Source organism: Megachile rotundata, chromosome 13 (assembly GCF_050947335.1).
Source record: "Megachile rotundata isolate GNS110a chromosome 13, iyMegRotu1, whole genome shotgun sequence".
Taxonomy (NCBI): domain Eukaryota; kingdom Metazoa; phylum Arthropoda; class Insecta; order Hymenoptera; family Megachilidae; genus Megachile; species Megachile rotundata.
In genome coordinates, this window is record NC_134995.1 from 16,180,251 (window position 1) to 16,201,752 (window position 21,502).

Genomic DNA, 21,502 nt, shown 5'->3' on the forward strand with positions numbered 1-21,502 from the left:
CCTGGTGTCGAAGAAACGTTTCATCGAATCGCTATAGAACCTGAGGTTTATCGCAACGATTAACAGGAACCGTAATTAATCCTTTTCTCCTACGATTTCGTGGTTAAATTCGTGAAAATTTGACTCGTTCGTCAAATTACGTAAACATGTTCAACTTCTGAAGAGATCTCGTGTATAAATCCTTTAGCAGGGCCAACGACCAAACGCTTAAAATCGATATTGTATATCTAAAATTGTATCGTTAAACAATGTGGAGTTGAATGTGAAGTCGAGAGAGAGAGAGAGATTTCTCGTGATCGCGTTAAATAGGAATTCATGGATCGGAGTCGATGGCGAGGAAAGAAGTTGGCTGAAAGCCCTTCGCCGCCACAATGTCATCGTGATCGCCGTAATTCGCGAAACATGAGCCCCATCGAGGAGAAATAGGGCCGGTAAATCAGAAAACTTTGTACGGAAAGGGGAAACGCGGAGAAAACAGGCTGGCTGAGCGAAATTATATTTACCCCGGGGACTTTGGTCCGAGGGATATATTATTTCGGGGGAAACGCTTGCGAGGATTCCGCGGATACGGAATCTCCTATCCCCGAGGACTCGACGATGGAAATTCACGAGTAATTCGATAGCAATTTTTTCCCCCGTGGTTCCATGCTTTTTACCGGGTCACGATTACGATCCCTATCGATCGTTTCATCGAAACGTTTCGCGCAGGGAGCGAAGTCGGCGACTTCGAGATGGAAAGATAAGAACGTTGTACTAACGTTCGAAAAAGACAAACAAGCCATAGTTCGTGCCCTGCCCTTTTGCTGCGATACTCTAAACTCTAAACGGAACGTAAGACATCGTTAGGCTGAACTCGCGAGACGAGACGTAAAATTGATTTAGAGCGGTCGGCATGCCGTCTAGCCGATAAATCAGGACGAAAAGCAATTTAAACGGGTAGAGAGGTCCGATCATCGTAACCCCGGCGTAATATTCGCCGCTGAATTCCGGCCGTTGGCATAAGTTTTCATTTGCAGCGTCCCGTTAACGAAGTCTTCGCCGATAAATTCGCCGAAGCTTTTCCGAGGGTAATCCCATTGTCGGCTGAGCTCGAACGAGAATCGACTCTCCACGGGAATTAAGACGAATCTCTTCGGCTCCGCTTTGCCCCGCTCCGGCCCGCTTCGTACTACGCTCGTCTCTACCCTAGTCCGCACCTGTTTCTTATCGGCTATCGGAAAATGGACCGTTACAGAGTTGGCCAGAATTGCCAGAGATTTGTTTCGGCCCGAACGCTTTAAGCGGATTGAAACGAATGGAGCGAGTTTTCCTTCGAGAACTTGGACGCGACCGATCTTTGAACTTTTATAGATGCGATTCCGATACCGCTGCCTCGTTCTATCGGGTTTGTCGATGGAATTCCTCGATGGATATAATCTCCGGAAGAAAACGGTTTCAGATATTTTTCCATTACTTCCGCTTGTCTCTCCGAGTTTATACGGTGTAAATAAAACGCGTTCTCTTCGAATATTTCGAGAACCGGCAGAGAGTAAACGTAGAAGAATATTTCGTACATACGAATCGAATTTCTAAAGGAAAATTAAGAAACACGCGCAAACCCGACAGTTACCTTTCGAACTCGACGTCGACGTCGGGTTAATCTTGGTCGATCTAACAGTAAAAGCAGACCGGTAGAAGCAACGGTGTCTCTGATAAACGGCCCCTTCGGCCGTTGCATTATGGAAGCATCCGCTATTTCGTGATATTGTGCAGGGCTGGCTGCATCGTTGTTAGGGGAAAGGGATCAGTATGGATGCGGTCTGGACGTTAATGGCATGTGCTACGCTCACGGCCTGTAAACGCAACCGGCCTGCATTGTGGCCGCACCTGCAGTCCTCAACAATTCCACGCGGCCGCGGTTTAACATTGTAGCTAAACCGCACGTTTGTTCCCCTATACCCTCTACCTATACTATATGCCTTATGCGAACGCGTACGGTCGGATGCAGCTGCATCCAGAAAAGTTGCGAAAAACCGAAACAACTGTGCCGCGTGTCAGTCGTTCGTAAGTCTCTCTTACGAAAACATGCGGCATCTCTAACCCGACTCGCGGATGCTTTATTAGGAAATTATTCCTGCGATATGTTTACGATTATTAAACTTGCTACATTATTACCGCATAACAAAAAGAACACCTGTCATCTCTTCGACGCACACGCGCGCGCTTAGTGCCGCTGCTTTTAAATACCACGAACGCGGTTGGCGTACAATGGAAGAATTAAAAACACGTATATCGGCATGTCCATTGTCGCGTTATCTACGCGCGAAATAGATGCGATGAAAGCTACCGATCAATGCGTATTTATGAGTTTGATCGTCTTTCGAAAATGTTTCAAAGATCCAAATATAAATGCAACGTTGATCGAACGTTAATCGATGTCTTCTCTCGCTGGTCTAACGGTGTTACCACGTTACATCGAAAGCGTCGGTCGTTGACACGGCATGGCGGGCGTGGCTAACAGTCGGACTACGTTTAAGAGGTGACAAGTTATTTGTACCGGTAGTAAGTTGAAAAAATATTAAATAATTCCGTACGAACCATCGAATTTAACTTATCTAATCGATCCATTGCCTATCTCGTTCTCGTTGAAACGCTCGACGATTAGTGGTATTTTCATCGAACCTGTTAATTCACGGCGTTAGTTTGATCGTTTCGCGCAGTTGACGCTCGCAACCGGACGATGCTCTGCTCGTCCGTCACAGTCTGATTCTTTCGGTTGGCGCGAAAACCGAAAAGGAAAAAACGCGCAAAGGGGAATGGAGCGCGAAGAGGCGGCAGGAAGCACGCCGCTTTATTGCACGCTGCTCGTTGCGTGCATAATCGCAGGACCGAAAACCTCGAAAAACCGTGTTGGTTCGTTCACCCCTCGAACGAACTTTCTCCTCTTCGTCCATCGAACTACGCACGATTTTGACTACACCTGCCACGCTCGACACTTTCACCCGTGCATTCGCGTGTACTCGCACGTTTCGCCATCGCTGTCTGCCCACGATCAATTTTTTTTCCTTGCTCGATTCGTATCGGTAGACGGTTACGTCATGGATCGTCACGCCGTTGGAATCGATTCGATGTATTCGTCGAGGTGTAAATTTTCGTCGGAAGGTTGGTTCGCGCGTTCCACAGGAAACGAGTTTCTTCAAAATCAGAACAGTGCCGTGTCACGATTGTTCGCGCGAAACAAAGGACGACTTAAATGTCCGTGCGGCCAACGATCACGCGAACGGTATAACGCTAAAGGGGTTGTTCGCGAATCGCCGCTACGACAGAAATTTCGAAGGAGCTTTGACTTTTCTATCTATTCTCTGATACGCGATAACGTATTTTCTAACCCTGCCCGTAATTTATTAACACCGGATTCGAAATATACGCGTTGAAAGCGCTCGACCGCAGAAATTCTCCAGGGCCCGGAGAAAATGCCTCCCTTCTTCGAGGAAATGGTCTCGGCCAAACTCCGAAAAACTTCCTGCACCGCCTAATGGCAAGAAAAGTCGAGCAGCCTTTCGGCGCGGCGCTTCCGCTTCAGCCTACGCGAGAGAAGGGCGTATCGTCGTCCCTGATCCCTCGAGACCTCGCCTCGAGAATACGACGATTGCTTGCTAGTAATAAACGAACGTCGTAATCGATAAGATTTCCACGAAACGAGATACTGTTACAAAACTGCCTATCAATTTTTAGCGATTTACGTATCCGTCGTCGTATCGTCGCGAATACGCGACGCGTTAGGAAATTGATTCGAAACGACCCTCGTATTTACCTACTGTATCTCGTACCGTGACTCTTGAACCTGACCCTGAAGCTTTCCGCCCGTCGCGTCGGATCAAACTGTCCGAACCGATTGAGTTATCCGTAGCATAGAGCATTTATCACACGATTCTCCGCTATCGATCACTATCTTTTTCATAATTATTCACGCGTTTAACGCGTCACGTTGTTAAATCGATAACTGTCCGTCGTCAAGTAGACACCTGCCATTTTGTTCCCGTCAGCGGACCACGCACCTGTGCGTGCCTCTCGTACGAAGACGAATGCGCTCGGCCGTGTTTCTTCTTTGCTTTCGCAGTCACCTCGATACGTTTGTTCCGAACTCTAAGTAAATAACATCGTTGAAACTAGTCGGAGTAAACTACTGATTAAATTAAATTCATCGCGATGTCAATTACGTATATTGTTCTAGAAATAAGCCATAGAAAAGATCGTTTCGTTTGGTACTCGATCTCGAGGTTTCGAAACGAGCCTCGCTGCGGCTCCATCGAATTTTCTGTCCAGCTTGGAGGCGCCTGCGAAAGAACACGTTTCGAGAATAAAAAGAGGCAAGCGATGCAGAAACCACAGGATCCAATCGTAGCCGTGCGTCATCGTATCGGCTCGCGGGAGCCAGCCAGCTTACTCCTGGTGTTCGTGTTACGTAACCAAGAGCCCGTGACCTCGATCCCAAGCTGCTTCGGCTTCGAGCATTTCTTGCAGCACGAGTTGCAGAACTAGACGGGCCAGGTTAACCTCCCACAGACAAAACAACCGGCTTCGAACACGACCACGATCTTTTTACCGGCTCCTGGTACAGTCGCTGCTCGCACGCTTTTGCTTTTGCTTTCGCGATTTCGTTTCGCCCGATCATTCCGACAGTTTCTTTCTTTCGATCGCGCGTTAACGCACATTTTCCAAATAAACTTCCTGTTATTCCCATTATTCCTATTATTTCTATTATTCCGTTATCGGTGCAGCCAATTCTCGACATTAACAGATTTTTTATCCCGAGACGAAGTTGTTCAACTTTGGATTCTTTCATTCAAATATCCGATCATTTTTTCAGCTGGAGTTATTCCGGGACTCTCTTCTTTACAATCGAGTCGTTTCAGCGTTTTTCTATGAGGTACCAGGCGCGTCGTTTGCCTAGCTCGTAAATAAAGAGTTTCCCTCGCGACCACGAAAAGCTAATGGAGGTTGATTGTGAATTATGGAGGCTCCACGGACGCTCGCATAGTTTACAGAACGGCGACGAAGCGCCGAGTGATTGTAAGTTATTGGCAGTTCCGTGCCTCTTCGTCGCGCGAATCTTCGCAAAGGATAGACGACTTTACGAAGAGTCGATTCCAAAGTGGTTGGAAACGAGGATGAAATCCTTTAAACAACGTTAAGGCAAGGTGTTCGGCCGGTTGGCACAGCGTCTGTTAAATAACGTAGAAATCTTCGCCGTACTCGAGTCTGACCATCGTCGTCGAATCGGTGTCGAATACAGTTGACAAGTTATGATCGGTTCCATTCTGCACACTGGACATTCGACGCGTCGAATAGCGCGAACCGGAGATTCCGAGGACGCATTTGGTGCGTACCGAGGCACAAAGTTGTCGGGAAAAAAAATAAAAAAAAAGAGACGGAAAGCCAAGATCTTGGATCGGTCAGGAGGTTTTTTTACGAGGACCGAGTAACGGCCCGTCCAGATACGATCGCTTTTATTACGGCCTCCTCGAGACGCGTAGGTAACGTGCCTCGCGATCGTAAGCGCGCAATTTTTTTCCTTCGGCCAGCGTTCACGTCCAGAAAACGATCCGACCGGGTAATCTTCTTTAATGCGCATCGCCGATGCCCGAATGCCGTGAACGTGACGCGAACAATGGATTCGATCAGCGATTCGTACGATCGCGTACGCTTTATCTCTTCGACTAGCCGAGCCAATTGTTCGCTGATCGATCGCGCCTGATCGTTATCATTCTCGCACCACTAACGTACACTAACGTAACGAATTTTAGAACGCGACAATACTCAACGACGAAGTTAACGAATGATCGCGTAATAAGTTATCTTCTCGCGCAGACTCTTTTACTCGGTGTAGGTTACGAGCCAGCCAATTTCTATTTGTAATTGAAACGAACTCTGCTGGCCTCCGAAGCACCGATCAGTTCACCGGTTGAAAATTATCGGACACACGAGTCTCGCAAGATGACTGTGATTAATTCACCAGATACGAGATGCGATCTCGCGTCGTTCGCATCGAGAAATGTTTCCTCTCGTCCTCGAATCGGTCGCCTGGTTTCAGGTAACAACCTATTGACCAACGAAACCAAGCGCACACGGTATGCAAATAAATCGGCTGATTAATAACGCAGAAGGGAAGCTCTTATTTCGAGCACGGTACCTCTCTCCTACGAATTAACCACCGTCTTCGCGGCTAAGCGATGTTTATCGGAAAGTTATTAATCGTACACGAATAATTGTTTTTCAGCAAAAAAAAGAGATCGTATTTTGAAAAAATAAGATCGTTAGGTTCGTTAGCGGAATTATCGTGATAGAATCGTTGCGAGGAATTTCGATTTGATGGCACGACAAGAGGAGAGAGAATCGCGTGCTAACGGCAGCCATCAGCGGGGAAAATGGAAAAAGGCGCAACCCAATTTCGTCGGCGAGGAAAGCACTTCGATTGCCACATACTGGCACCCGTCACGAGCACTTCCATCGAAGGGTGAAGCTGCAGGGGTAGTCTCGTGGAATGGCGACAGCCTAGTCCTGCTTCGATGAAAGCCTGGAAAATCCCATAAAATATTCTGCGACTCCGTCGAGAAGAACTCGTCGAACTGTAACCAATTGTTTGGATGTAAAAAAATAGATATTTTTATGCCGACGTTTCATCGGCATAAAAATTTTCATTAGAAGACGACACTCTTAGTTACCATAGTCGGAATCGAACCGAGAGTCTCGAATATTGCGAGACGGGAAAAGCTTCGAATTTCGCATTTATTTTTCGTTTCTATCGAAAACGGACAATTTCCGCATCTCAAGGAATCTCGGTTGTTCCGGAATCTCCGGAGGTTTTCCGTTCTTTTTCGAACACTACGAGACATTTTCCACCGGCAGTCGGTCGGAAATCGATTTCCCAAAGGTTCCGATAATTAACTCTCTCTTCCTCTCTCCGGCCCTATCGTCAGTGGGAACAACGAATCGAATGGAAAAAGAAATACACCGCTTGTTATTCCAGTTCTCGAGGTAAAACAGGCCAGAGGCAACGTATTTGCACGTGAACGGAAAAGGTTCCGTTCTGGCTGTTTCCGTCCGTCGTCCACTTGGCGAAGCGTAACGACCAACCGAGCCGAGCCGAGCCGAGCCAAACTAAGCCAAACCAAGCTAGACCAAGCGAACCGACCAAGTAGCCGGCCAGACGATAGACTGGGAACCGTCTGGTAGACCTTGAACGGCCCTTTAACTGGTTGCGCTGCAGTCAAGGTTACGCTCTTCCTCTTTTCACGCTGCTGCGAAGCCCGCGGGAGAAGGCACCGGATGAATAGGGTCGTGAGTTAGCCACTTTGTCAAGGACGTAGTCGGTCTGCTAACCAACTGGAATATACATACATATACATATTCGTAAATCAAAATAAATACTGCATCTTTCAGCTCTCTACGAACCGATAGCTGTATTTCTTTTGAAATCTCAATTCTCTCTATACGTATTGTATACTTGTATGTACATGCTATTACGCTTCGCGGCACGATCCATGCGTATTTGCTTAACACGTATTCTTATCAAATTCGATGCCACGTATTACCAGTTTAGTAATAACGTTCATCTCCTTCTCCTCTTTATTCGCTTCGAGGATACTTTTTTCAATTCGACAATCATCGATCTTTTTTCTCTTTTCCTGTGCGGTTAAAGCGGATAATATTAGATCGCTACTTTCGCTTGATTCAATTTAAAAAAAAACAGTTTCCAACTCGTTAGCTTGTATTCGTGCAACTTGTAGCGAATCCAGTTTACCGAATAGATCGTAAGAAATATAAGCAACAGAAGGAGTAGTCGGTCCAGCCGTAAAAGCGTCGGTAGCATCGTGATAAGCGGCTCCTGTCACGGGGTCAAAGATCAAGAAAAGACCTGTCATATAAAACAACGTGGAAGCGTCCAAGATGGTTCCAGGATGGTTCCAAGATGGTTCCAAGATATCCAGCAGTATTATCGTCATCAACGTTCTCTCGTATCGAACAACGACGCGATCATCGTTCCTCGCCAAAAAGAAAGTACTAAATAAACGAAGTTACGATTCGGTCACGAACGATTTCCGCGTTGTCCCAGCAAATCGATGACTAGGCTCGGTATCGTTCACGTATAAGCTCGCGTATAGGTGTGCGTCGAAAGAAAGATGTCCCTTTACCGGTCGTAACTAAATAACAACAGAGAGATACAGCCTCGCGAACCACGAGGTGGTTAAGGTCGACCTTAGCCAACGCCCCCAGCCAACATTCCTTATCATTACATCCCATAAACATTATCCTCGGTTCCATCGAGAATGATTCCTTGATCCGGCTACGAGAAGTCGAGTGGAGGTAGCTCGTCTCCGATCCGGAGGAGTGCAGGAGAGACGGAGAGAGAAACGCTGCCGAAGGAGCCACGGCGAAAGGAAGACGAAGAAAAGAGGAAGACGATCGAGTACGTTTACGCGCGACTCTTTCGGCACCGTGTACTTTTTAATTCTCCTTCGCTTCCTGTACGTTCTTCTCGTCTCGACCGGTTAGGTTAGGTTACCCGTGCGCGAACAGTCGCGACATTATTTCGACATTCCGAAACGTTCAACTTTCGAATTTCTCTACGCTACCGATGTAAAACGGGCTTAGGTAAAAGGAAATACGGCCGCTGCAGCATGGACGCGAAGAAATCGAACGTTCGGAATAAAGAAGGGAAAGCGAAAGCGTATCGACACCCTTTGAAGGATCGGTAGTAGTCAGATTCGAATAGGGTAGCAACGAGGCTTGTCCGTCGAAGAAGACGCCGTTAAATAGGTAGTCGAACGGGCATCCAATATGCAAAGTGGTCGGTGGGCGCGTGTTTCACCTACCATCGGCGTAACTCAACGGAATATCGTTGCTAGTGACGGGCTTTTCGAGGGCCTGCCAGAGAGCAGGAGAGTGTACAGAGCTGATAGGAGCCACCATTACCCATCCCCGTGTTCGAACAGCTCCGCGTACAAACCCCGTACAACAACCCCTGTGTACAATCTCCGTGTGGCTAACAGACCGGTCGAGAGCCCTACGGGCAGTTCGTTGTCCAGTGGTACGCTCCAGCTTCTCCACCTATCCAAGTCGATGCTAATTAATCGTTTTTAACGTTCTTTTCGTCAACGAGACCCGCGCGAGTAGGCGAGTACGTCGATCGACTAATTAAATTTCTTTCAGAAACGATTACGATCGTGATCACGGTTATCGAACGTATCTACAAAAATAATTTAACGCGAAAAATCGATTGTTCGATCAAGTTCGAGAAGACAGCTGTAACATACTTAAAACGGCGAATAAACCAGTCGAGTATCTTTTAATAAATAATAAGTAATCACCGGTAATCCTTGGCTCTCGTTAATTCGATTCATCGACGTCGAGCTGCGTTTTCGCAGGAAATCGAACGAAACGATAATCACCGATTCGAAGCACGATTTTGCCAGGTAACGGTAGCTGTTCGTCCACGTTACTCGTTACCGAACAGAAGAGCTTTTATGAATATTTATCCTCGCTGCCATCCGACGATTAATTCGTCTTTTAGCGACGACGACAACAACCAGATACCGGTTTCAAAGCAACACCAAGATCGATCGATCGCGTTCCACGCTGTCGTTAAATCGCGTTTGCTCGGCCATAAACGATCTAATACGAAGCACGAATTATTAAACGATCGATGGAAAATTTTTGCCTGCAAACCGGATAATAACGGAGATCGAAGAGTTAACGAAGATTCAGGGTAACGGTAGGAGGGCAGTTATCCGAAAATAATCAGCTGGAATTAAAATAAAAACATGCATCCAGATTTGTCGGGTCGTTCTCGTTTCTCGATTATTTCACCGATCGTTTCGTTCGATTCGTAATGTCGGTCACTGGTACCAACGTGTCGACGTACGCGTTACTTTAACACTAACCGGGTTACGGATCCCTTCTTTAAACGGTAATCGAGAAAACAAAATAATCGGCGATCGTTATCGGATCTATATCGATCGATGATTTATCGGTTGCTGGCCGATTCCGTAATCCATGACCGCGGCGACACGCGCCTCGCATTCGTAGCTGCGTTATCTAATCGATAAGCAGTCGGATAAATTGTTCGATTGTCCATTATCGTATCCAGTCGGTAGCATGATTTCTCTAGTGCTCGTGACAGTGCTGCTCTTCGGCGCTGCGGTTCAAGGTAAGTCGAGCTTTTTTCAAGAACATACGTATCATAGACGCGCCCTCGAAACACGATACCGCAACAATTCGTTCAACGACGTTCTTCCGCGATTCCTTCGTTCATCGGACAATTATTGGTCTTATACACCACCATAGCGCCGATCGTAAAAATCTTGCGTTCGTACAGCCTCCATTGACAACGTAACGACTTTTGTAGTAACCGATCTTCGCTCGACGAAATATTAAATCAACGGTTTTATCGTGACGTTTATTGTATGCCAGGCGAAACGGAGAGCAGTACGGCGATCCCTTATCAGGATGCGGAGTGGGTGAGTTACGGTTTAACCGGACGAATAGTTAATGGTACCAAGGCGGCACTCAGACAGTTTCCTTATCAGGTACGTATTTACGAAACTTATCGATAAAACGAGTGAAAACGTCAATTATTTTCTGGGAAACGATTGTAGGTGTCGTTGAGACGCAGCTACAACGCCGCACACTTTTGTGGTGGCTCGTTGATAAGCGAGTATCATGTTCTTACCGCGGCACATTGCATGTTTCTGTGAGTGCTTTTCAAACTTTTCAAAGAGTATTAGCCGAAGTAAAAAGTAAAAAGTAAAGCTAGTTGTATTGTTCGTTGCGCAGCTCCGGTTCCATGATACAACCGTGGACGATCATGGTCGTCGCTGGACAATTGTTGCTCAACGAACAAAGTTCGACCGGACAGCGGAGGGGGGTGGAGAAAATCGACGTTCATTCTGAATTCGATAAAGATACTTTGCAGAACGACGTCGCTTTGCTCACCGTGAGATTTTTATTTGGTTCTTCTCTCGTTTCCAACTTCCTCGCATCACCGTTCTCTTCGATTTACGCGTTTTTATTTTATAGCTGAAGGTTCCTTTCAAGCTAACACCCGAGGTTAACGTCGTACCTCTAACGAGCGGTACACCCGAACCGAACACGGTTTGTCAAGTGGCCGGCTGGGGTTACCCATCGGAAGTAAGTCGAATATTTAGTCGACGTGTGCGCAACCGACCGTTCTACGAGCCCAGTCATTTCCTAAATCATCGTACTAAAGTATACCGAAATAACGCAGTCTAATATTTGAAACGATATTTGCTCAGGATGACCAGACGGTGAGCAATCGTCTCATGTACGTGGATCTGCCAATAATAAACCTCGGTATCTGCAAGAAATTGTTGTCGTACGTGACGGACGTGTTTCCGGGAATGATGTGCGCCGGCTATATGGAAGGGCAAAAGGATGCTTGCGGGGTAGGTTGACTTAAACTTCTCGTTTCAACGACGATAAGGCGATAGTCGATCGAAAGGTTTGCCGATCGACCGGTCGAAGAGATTCCGTGATTTTTTAGATCTTTTACGATTTCTAGGGCGATTCTGGAGGCGGTATGCTCTGCAACGGCATCCTGGCCGGTGTCGTTTCAGGCGGAGACGGCTGCGCGCGGCCTAGAGTGCCAGGTGTCTATTCGGACGTTCATTTTTTCCAGAACTGGATAGAGGAACACATGGAAACACCGGTTGTCCTCGGACGTATCTCGTCTGGCGGAGAGAAAATGCTCAACACCTCCCTGTTACCCTTTATCGTTTTTTCCAAGATGTTGCTAAAACGTCTTTAGCGTAACATGTATATTCTGTTTGTTTATAAAATTTGCATTCACGATTAAAAGAGAGCCGCATTTTTTCTCCGGATTTTGCTCGAAGAGGATTCGAGTTCAAAACGTCACAGGAGTGAAAATTCCGACGTCGTTCCCTATGCCCGTTTTCTAACAGGGGATAAAATTGTGGCCCATAAAGTATAACGTTTCAACCCTTTCATAGCGAGCCCTCGAAACCGGTGGCTGGCAGGTTCGATTATTTAACCGGCTAGACGCGCGCGCGGTGGATGACTTTTCGGCGGTTAGCTCGCTTTCACGGGCAAAGGCCAGGCCAGAAATGGGAACGTGGAACGCAAAGGGAGCCTGTGTATTCCGCTTTGATCTCGAATGGAAAAGCCTCCGTGTAAAGGCAGACTCGCAAAAAACCTCGTTGCTACTTAATACGAGGGCTCGACAGCACGTTAGCTCGAGAAACCTATGTATTAACGATACAATCGACGATGTTCGAAGGAGCATCGTGTCCGTCGATTTCCATAAGTGTCCATCGAATTTCGCGATCTTCCATAGAAACGGAATAGCTCGAAATATACGAAAATATTTATCCGCGCCTAGACGGACCGCCTAGACGGACCGCCTAGACGGAGAAGAACGAGACGTTACGAGACCAACCTACGAACCGAGCCAATTACTAGATCGCTGTTCAAGTAATAAGGGATCTTCGTGGAACGAACAAGAGGGTTGGAACGATCAATTTCAACCTTCTTATTACGACTGCTGCCATTTTTCTACGAAAAAATATATTTAAGCGGTGCTATATATTCGAACGTTTCGCGTAACGCGACGACATATGTACGTAAAGATACGCGCCATATCGATTGCTGAAATTCTCACAAATCGCTTACAAGTTTCCATCGTAATCGCGACTAGATGGGTAAAAGTCGGAGTAAAGTTGCATAAAACTTTTAGTAAATTAGAAGCGTATATTATAAGAAGACAAAATGCATGAAATTGAGCATCTAGCTGAATGAATTATAAGCTTCGTCGAAACATCATCTCCGATCTTCCTTCGACTAAATAGGTCCCCTTTCCTGTTCCTGCTTCAAGATTTCATGTATATCTCGAGGGAAACGTCTCGTCTAACTAAATATCTCCGACGACGAAATTTTCCGTAATTAGAGAGAAAACGGCGTCTTTGATCTCCCCTCGAAGGAGAAGCACCGCGAACGAGCAAAGAGATTGGCAACCGTTCCGATCGATCGAAATACATAATAACGCGGCCGAAATTTCCATAAGGCGAGTGAGTGGCTTTTTCCGTTTTTTCCGTTTTTTCCGTCGGTTCACGATTTACGGCAATTTCCGAATAAAGCATTTATATCAGTTACCGGCACCGATCGATGCCGATGGATGTCCTTTATCCACATCCAACGATCGTTACAAGCCCTTCTCGCGTGACCGACGTTCCTTCGAGGAAGGCTTCCGTTTCCGAAAGTTAATCCATGCTGAAACCCAAGAGGTGGCTTTACGGTGGTATCGCGATCGATCGGCAGGAATAATCGTAAAGAAGGGTGCAGGAGAAAAACAGAGACGCCGAGGGTGGCGAACCGAACGAACTTGTACAAGGGTGAACTATACAGCCTCGAAAACGACGCGTTTCACCTGATAAACGTAACTTCTGATACGCGGCATTCTCTCAGGCTCGCTTCACCGAGTCTCTACACCCCCCACGACGTAGCCATGGCTTTAAGCTCGCAAGGGAGGATTTTTCATGATGTTCGCCGCCCCTCGGATTTTCATCCCCATGCTGCGTACCCTCGCGCCACTCCGCATCCATTCGCGACCTCTTTAATTCCGGGATCGAATAAGAATTCATTAAAAGATGCGCGAGCGGAGAGAAGGGGAGCCATCCTTTTGCCCTCTTTCTTTTACATCGAGCTTGCTTCGAGTTTTAAACGAATTCAAACTTTACCTTTCTTCTTTCTTTATCGTTGTAAAATCGGCCAGCGCAGTTGTCCATTCCAGGTTAGTTATTCGATTAATCGGTGTACGGGCAGCGAACGAGAAATCTAGCCGTAATCTAGCAAGCACAGATTTAACTAGTCGGAACTTTATCGAACTCTCGTATCAACGAGATTAGATTAAACAAAACTTTCTTGTAGTTCGCGTAGATTGCACGATCGGTATCACCTTTCGATAAAAGGTCTCCTCGATAGCGCGATAAACTTTTTATTCGAGCATCCGGTAACTCTATCTTTGAACTACGATTATCTTGTCGACCAGAGAAGAAGCGACGAGAAACGGTAGCAATAGGAACGATCGGTAGTACGAGGAGGAAAATTCGTTTCCATCGACCAACGGGTCGGTGGTTCGCGCTAAATAAGACAGGAAGCGGTAGAAATTTCCTCGCGCTAAGAAAAGCCAAGAACGAAAGATTAAATGACTCGACTAACGAAGAGTAAGCAGTCGAGAACGAACTTGTATCCATACTAAACGAAGCTTTTAACAACGTTTATAAATAAATTTCAAAGTTCTCGGCTGAAGCGCCTAAAAAATTAAGCAGTCAATTTATAACTCCATTATCCTCCGCGTTGGCAAAATCCCACCCTGCTATCACGAACCATAAACTTTGCGAACGCGATATTAAGCATTCAATTACTACCCTCCAGGACTCGTCGTGCTTCGACGAAGGTCACAATTTAAGAAAGAAAAAAACCAGCGAAGCTCGACGAGGCGGGTCGATGGTAGTTTGCGATCAACTCGTGGAATAGGTCAATTAAGGTCAACGATTACCGAGGGAAGAAATCGAACGAGAAGACGTCGAAGATCGCGTTCGTGATCAGGGATGGTTTTACGGCGTATTCAAAGCGAGGAGTTACGTTTTAACGGCAGAGATTGCAGCGAGAAAAGTCGTTCGGGTCGACGATGTGACCGGAAATTCGAGCAACTTCGAACATGGAAGCGAAACATTCTTGATACCGTAGAAGAATCTATTCTTTTACCTTTAAATTTAACGTTCAAGTTAAAATTCGAGGTAAAAGTACGATCGTTCGTACCATGCGTAATAAAAACTTGGAAGCATTTATTTTATCAATTTTTTCGAGTTTACTGACCCGAAAATTCACGGACGTCTATTAAGCCTATTACGTCTATTAGTGTCAACGTTTATTTTCGATTTCTATATACTGTGCTCGGACTGAGCCACATGCTTCCTATCGATTCCCTAAACCGTATGAAAAAAAGATACACGAGGATTTCTCCCTGCTCTCGACGATCCGTCGTTTCGAATTTAACTCCGCGAAAAAGGAAAAGAGAACGCGGAGAGAGAAAGGGAGGTTAGGAAGCAACTTCTCCGTTTGCCAACCCTCGCGCGTTCGACGAAAGCTCGAAGATCTCGCCTTGGATTTCCACTACCGCACCATCGTCTTCGTTCACGGGGCAAAGCTCGCTTTGGCCATATTCCAAAAGCTCGCGAGTCGTCCACGCGAGTTACGTTTACGATAACGAGAGGATGATTTCGCGTAGGTGGTCCTGGCTGGCTCATAACGTATCCCCGGGACACTCGGAAAGGGTTGTCCGGTTATCGCTCGCGATTCACCCCTTTATGGGATTAAGGGCTGGCAGCGATGCTCGCGTTTTACGAGCCAGGGATAAAGGTTGGATGTACGCCAGGCTAAGTAATTGCCCTCTCGCGTTTGGCCAGGTTGTCCCGATAATGCGGTGAACGGAGATGCGGTCGAATTTCGAAGCGTTCTTTCGAACCACCTTTCGATACAGCTAAAGGCGCTGCGCGTTCTACCGATCGCAAGACATTCTCTGATCCGTGAATCCGTAGATTTCCGGATTTATCGCGAAGCAAAGATACTCGTATCGAGTAATCGCACGATCGATCGTGTGAGATTGTCGTCCGTGGTAAGGGTAGAAGAGGAAGGAAGTATGGCAGCGGCCAATTAACCGTACCCGTCTGGTCGTCGAAGACGCGACTGTTAGGTAAACGCAAATAAGCGAGCGGAGAATCACCGAAGCGTCGTCTCGAGTCCCGAACGAAGACGAGCACGGTCGACGAGGAGAGAAGCTCGCTACGACAGCAGAGGCAGGACGGAGGTAAAAAGAGATCGCAGACAGGGGTGGGCGGGCAAACGCAGAGAAAGCTGGCGAGCTGGGTTTACATTTAATTAATTAGACGGCTGGCAAGCACGGTTGAAAGGAAAAACGAGGAAGAATCGAGCTGACAGCTAAACGCGTTTAAATGCGCTTCTTTCATCTCCGCTCGCGGAGAGCTGACCGCTGCCGGTGAAACGTTCGCGTGAAAGAAGGCGCGCTTGTATGCGCCTGGTCCCGTGCAACGAGTAATGAAAGTTGGTAATTTTCGTGGTTCAGTTGGCAACGTTGGCCAACGTGTCTTTGACGCGAGACCTACGTCTGGCTTCCTGCTTCCGAGAGAACGTTTTCCTAATTCTCCGACCGTTTCTGTCCAGTTTTTTCGACGATTCGTTTGTGTTCTCGTTGAAACGAGACACGCTGCCGGTCGAATAATTATCCTGGGATTACGGGGACTGGATTGTCCTTCAACCCCTAACCGTTGTTAACTCTGCAACCGCACGACCAAAACTGTTTCACTTCTATTCCACCGCAGGATACTTCGAATTCGTTTATTCCCGTACAATTACGGTTAATCGTTAATATAAACGAATTCGTATCGAACTTTCGAAAAAATTCTCGATAACATTCTATTACCTGAAAAGCGTACTCGTTCGCGAGTAATCTGATAATTCCGAGCTGTTTACCTTCGATTTCCAGATTATTCGCGAAATCGCCGCACGATGCGCGTTTGGTCGCGTCACGGATCATCAGAAGCGACAAGAACCGTCCGCTGGTTTCGACCGCGGTCGTCTCTGACCCCTACCATGTTAGATTCATTAGGGACATCGGAGAAAACTATGGCAGACCGATCTCGTCGTTTTCCATAGCCGCAAAGCCTGTCGGGAAAGCTCTTAACGGCTCGAGATAAACGCTCAACCGGAACGGGATTAACGTTAAACGAGACAGAGAATTTCTCCAAGAATACGAGAAAATTATTCGAAAATGCATCGCGCGAAAATCCCGGAAGGTTGAAAAATTCCAATGTTTCGAACACATAGCGGGTAAGAGCAAGTGTTAGAAGAAGGAACGAAAACTCGTTCCATCGTTATTTTCCTTTTTGTCAGCGTCCCTAATGGCGTTGGCGGAGAGGGTGTACGATACCGCAAGAAATAAAGGTCATCAGAGCCCTCTTTTTCTACGATCGGAACATAGTTCTTCGGGAATTTCGCCTTCTGTCCGAATCCGGCAACTCGAAGACGATTCGATCCTCGTGGAGGGATCGAGGCTTGATTTTCGACTATTTTGCGGGGTGGAATCTCGAGATGATACGTCGACGGAAGCGATCGGACGAGCGATTCTCTATCTTCCGAGTCTGTCTCGCAACGAGCGTCGGAATGCAATTACTTAAAAGCTGTGGTCGGCCTTTTCCGTCGATGAAAAACGCGCGTTCCCTGACGGTTGCACCCGCTTAAATCCCATCCATTTGTCAGCTCGCCCTTGGCTACCGGACCGACGTTCTTTCTTTTTGCCTCTGCATCCCTGACTACAGGGAACGAGCTAGGTCGGTGACCCTTCCTCTCTTCGACCGCCTCGGCATCGACAACGTTTTCTCGAGATCGTCCAAGACGTTCGACGACGCTCGGGTCGAGATTTTTCTCCGGTCTAGAAAGGAAAAGGATAAATCACTCGGCGAACCCGACCGTCTCGAAGCTCTTTGCCTTCCGCAACGTTTTAAGGATACGCGATCGAGCTTCCTTTCTTTCGCTCGCCGAGAAACAACGTAGATGTAGCTCGTAGAGAAAGTACGAGTTTCAATTTTTACGGTCGAGGACGATCGATAAAAATTCGATCGCTTCTTTCCACGAAATTCCTAACGAACCCTCTCCGTTGAATAGCGACGAGAACGTGATTTTACTGGTAACTGCGAATCGCGAAATCTCTCTCTCCTCCTCGTTTCTGCGAGCGAAGCACGATGGACGAACGAGGGACCAGACTGACCCTTCTGGTTCGGTCTCGTGCACATTGCGCCCGCGGATCTGCGTTTCGTCGCAGTTAAAGGGGGCCAAAACGAAGGAACAGGCATCGTCCTTTCTCTTCTGATCGATCCAACAGCGACCCTCGACGAAAGGGAGGCAAATTGGGTTATCCTGGCAGAAATGTCGTCGTGGCAGCCGCGTTTCCAACGACGAACACCACTCGCTGCTCGATGGACGAGGCCCTTCGTATCGTCGCGGGTCAAAGGTAACCCCTGGTCAATTATTGTAATATGTTCGTCGAAGGGTCGAACGGGAACAGGGTACGCCTCTAGCCATTTTCGCTCGATAGCGTTAATTTGCCAAGAAATTCTAGCGTTACTTCTAGCGTCGACTCGGAACAGTTGCTCGATACGACTCGCGATCTTCTTTGCCGGTACGTTTTATTTACCGATCGATTCGGTATTGCATGGAAAGTTCGCGGTTCGCGAAGCGATCCTCGATAAAATCGAAGAAACGGAAAAAAACTTTTCTCGTAGATTTCTCGCCGAACTTTCTAGACGAGTTTAATTATCTCGCTGCTCGAAGCTGGATATGCAACGCAACGCGGGTCTAAAGTTTCTTCGATCGAGAGAACTCGCGATTCCATTCCACTGTTCGAACAAACTTTTTTTCCTTCCGCTAATCCTTTCTTCGAAACTTGTCTTCCCTTTCTAGACTTATAGTTTCGTTCGAACGAGCTAGGAGGCGCATCCTCTATTCCTGTTCGGTGGACGGAAGGAAGACAGAGTCCAGTCGATCTTTCATTCTTCTTTGTTTACCAGCGAAAGTTCGGATAGCCTATTTTCGTCGGTGAAACGGAGGACAATGAGAGCGAACTTTCGAAGAAACTTCCCCTTCGTCGGCCGTTTCTTCGCTCTACGACACGTAGCAATTCTTATGTACGACTTATTCGAACGGGAGACAGCGAGATAATTATTTATCATCGAACGAAGTAATTCGAATAAATACGAGGAAAAATCGCGACTATACGATGGTAATTCTCTCGAAATGAAAGTCCATAAGCATAATGGTTGGCGAAATGAAGGGAAAATGGAACGGGAAAACAAACGATTCGGTGATTCGAAACCACGAAAGAATGGAGAGACAAAAAGGGAATGGGAAGGGAGGGAAGTTTACAGGCACGCGTCACTGGCATAATCGCGAAATTCGATTATCGGCTACCGGCAGAATCGCGCGGATCATCGAGCTCGACAATTAGCGGCCACGCCGAAACTTTGAAATTTCCGGCTTTCGGACGCGCGCAGCCGGAAAAATATTTCGAGTACGAACCTCGGGGGCGTCCGAAATTACGCGGCTCGCTCGAAATGAATTTACGATGGCACTTACCGAGTAATTTCTTGTTTCCCGACAGATTTCTACCCATGGAACTCGCCGTTTTTCCAAAATTTTCAACTTTTTCCAAAACATTTCTCTGCCGAAACTTTCATATCGGCGTTCACGTTCGTTAACGGTATCGTACTTTTCGCAACACCGGAAAGATTTATTCGATCCGTCGCGTCGTCGCGCGTTTATCATTTCTACAAGCGAAACACGCTAAACGAATTCGATTCTTCGAACGATAGGTTTCGTCGTAAATAATTTTGCATTTTGTTAAAGTTTGAAGTAATTAAAAGGCGATCGTTGCGACGGAAATTGTAGCTGCTCGCTGAACGATGTAGCGTAGAAAATTAGAAAATTAAATCGAAAACTCGAACGGTTGCACGCTTAATAATCCTCGTCGGTTCTACGTTGGCGTTAAAGCACGATTCTCGAAGTAACGAGACTCGAAAGAAGCAACGGGAGAACGCGATCTTGCCATCGGGGACTTGTTAAACCGATCATCGGACCGTGTCTCTCTAGCCAGCGGAACACGAGACCGGAAGCGAAAAATAAGCAGCACCTCGCGACCGCTAATTTTCGGCAGCAGTTCGGAATTTATGCTGGCGATAAATCGAGCAATTATCGCGGTAACGCGCCGCGAGTACGAGGCTCTCGCGCGAATTACAACGGGAAAAATTGCCTCGGGTGACAAGATTGCCGCGAAAGAGTTGGCACGCGATACGAGACCAGTCAGAGAACGGTTCATACTGGGGGAAAAAAGTGGCGAGAGATAAGAGGGACTGGACCATATCGGCCGATCGTGAGCGTTTCGATCGATTTATCCATCTTGTTCCTCTTTCTCCTCTCGTTGTCTCGATCGGTAGGGTGTATCGTGGAATTACAACCGCAAAGATCGCCGACAAATATTTGCGGCCCTTTCGCAAACGGACAAAGGTGACGACGCGTAATTCTTGAATTTATAGGGGATGACCAAGGGAGAAGGAAAGGGTGCAGCACGAATGATACGTTGTCCAAGTTTCCATGGTACGCGTGTCGCGTTTGAAATAGGGTTCGATCGGTCTGTGTATACTATGGATTACGATACGCGATATCCTTAAACTCGAACATTCTCCGTGACTAAATAAACCGAAAGGTCCGTAAACATTTTGTAATTCGCGTACTTTTTATCCCCGAAATATTTTCGGTTTCTCCGTAACTGTATTTTTTGGTAAAATCAACTTTCGACGGAGCGAGAAAAGCTGTCGCGACGTTGCCGGAACGATAATCGATTTAACCGGTCGTCGAAAACGGAGAGAACACTTTGGAGTTTCGTGCGTAACCCGAGAGAGGCCTGTTTTTCGCGGTAATTTGCTTTCATTGGCAAATAGCATTCACTGTACGCCTAAAAGCGTGCAATCCGACCAACGTTCACGTTCGTACCGCAGCCACGGAGAAAGGGGACATTCGGCCACCGCTTCGATAGCTACTCAAACTTGATACCAACTACACCGTTAATCGTTTGCGTATTCGACGATTTATATGCCGAAATTGAGACTAATCGCGTTATAACGATTAGTCCCGGCAACACCGGTAAAATACGAAATCCGAAAGATCAAGAAATTTGTGCAAAAGATGATTTTTTAACGAGCAACATTCTCGTCCATGTAATTTAGCGTAATTTTCCAAACGGTTTTGGCAGAGTCCGAATAAAAATTGTATCGCGGCAAGTAATTTGATCCACGCGTGTTTCATCGAGGACCGATTAATATCCGGTCCGCTTTCGAACGCGATTTTCATTAGCCGCGAGATATTTTACGAATCAACGATGAAATCGTTAAAGGATCACCATTCGCGGGAAACCATTCTATTCGACGATTTCGAACGGAAATTGGCTGGTGCATCGGATATCGTACAAAGATTCGTGTCCTTTCCGCGTGTTCACGTTTCGTTCGAATTTTCGCTACTTAGGAATCTCGGGGTCTCGCCCTTGTTTTCGTTTTCTCGCGAAACACCGTTTCTAAAAACCGCTCGTGACGAGCACGGCTCCAGACAAAGAATCGTATTTTTAACCGTTTCTCGTAGCTGTACCTTCACGGGGTCCATGCCAACCCACTCGCGAGCAAATTTCCACGTTGGGACGCGAGCTACGGGAACGTAGAACGAAAATATGACTCGCTTCAGAAACACCGTATGCTCCGTGCGCGTAGATCGCGAAACGTGTACCGAGAAACACGCCGTTTGTCTCGAGTTTCTCTCGTTCCTCTTTTGTCGAGGCAAAATTAAACGTCTTTGAACGACGATAACG

General features: G+C 47.0%; 1 protein-coding gene across 2 annotated transcripts in view; it reads left to right on the top strand.

Annotated features, from left to right (window-relative positions):
* The window catches only part of LOC100879724 (trypsin), a 52,274-nt gene extending 36,791 nt beyond the window's left edge, over positions 1–15,483 (top strand). Inside the window, exons 2-8 of one of the 2 annotated variants that reach the window (XM_003708551.3) lie at positions 7,010–10,189; positions 10,453–10,568; positions 10,638–10,732; positions 10,816–10,975; positions 11,059–11,169; positions 11,295–11,444; positions 11,561–15,483. In XM_003708551.3, coding sequence (XP_003708599.2) covers positions 10,138–10,189; positions 10,453–10,568; positions 10,638–10,732; positions 10,816–10,975; positions 11,059–11,169; positions 11,295–11,444; positions 11,561–11,806 — 930 coding nt within the window. In that variant the 5' untranslated portion in view covers positions 7,010–10,137 and the 3' untranslated portion in view covers positions 11,807–15,483. The remainder of the gene's footprint in view (positions 1–7,009; positions 10,190–10,452; positions 10,569–10,637; positions 10,733–10,815; positions 10,976–11,058; positions 11,170–11,294; positions 11,445–11,560) is intronic. The other variant, XM_076539184.1, reaches the window with a different exon arrangement.
* Positions 15,484–21,502: the final 6,019 nt, after the last annotated feature.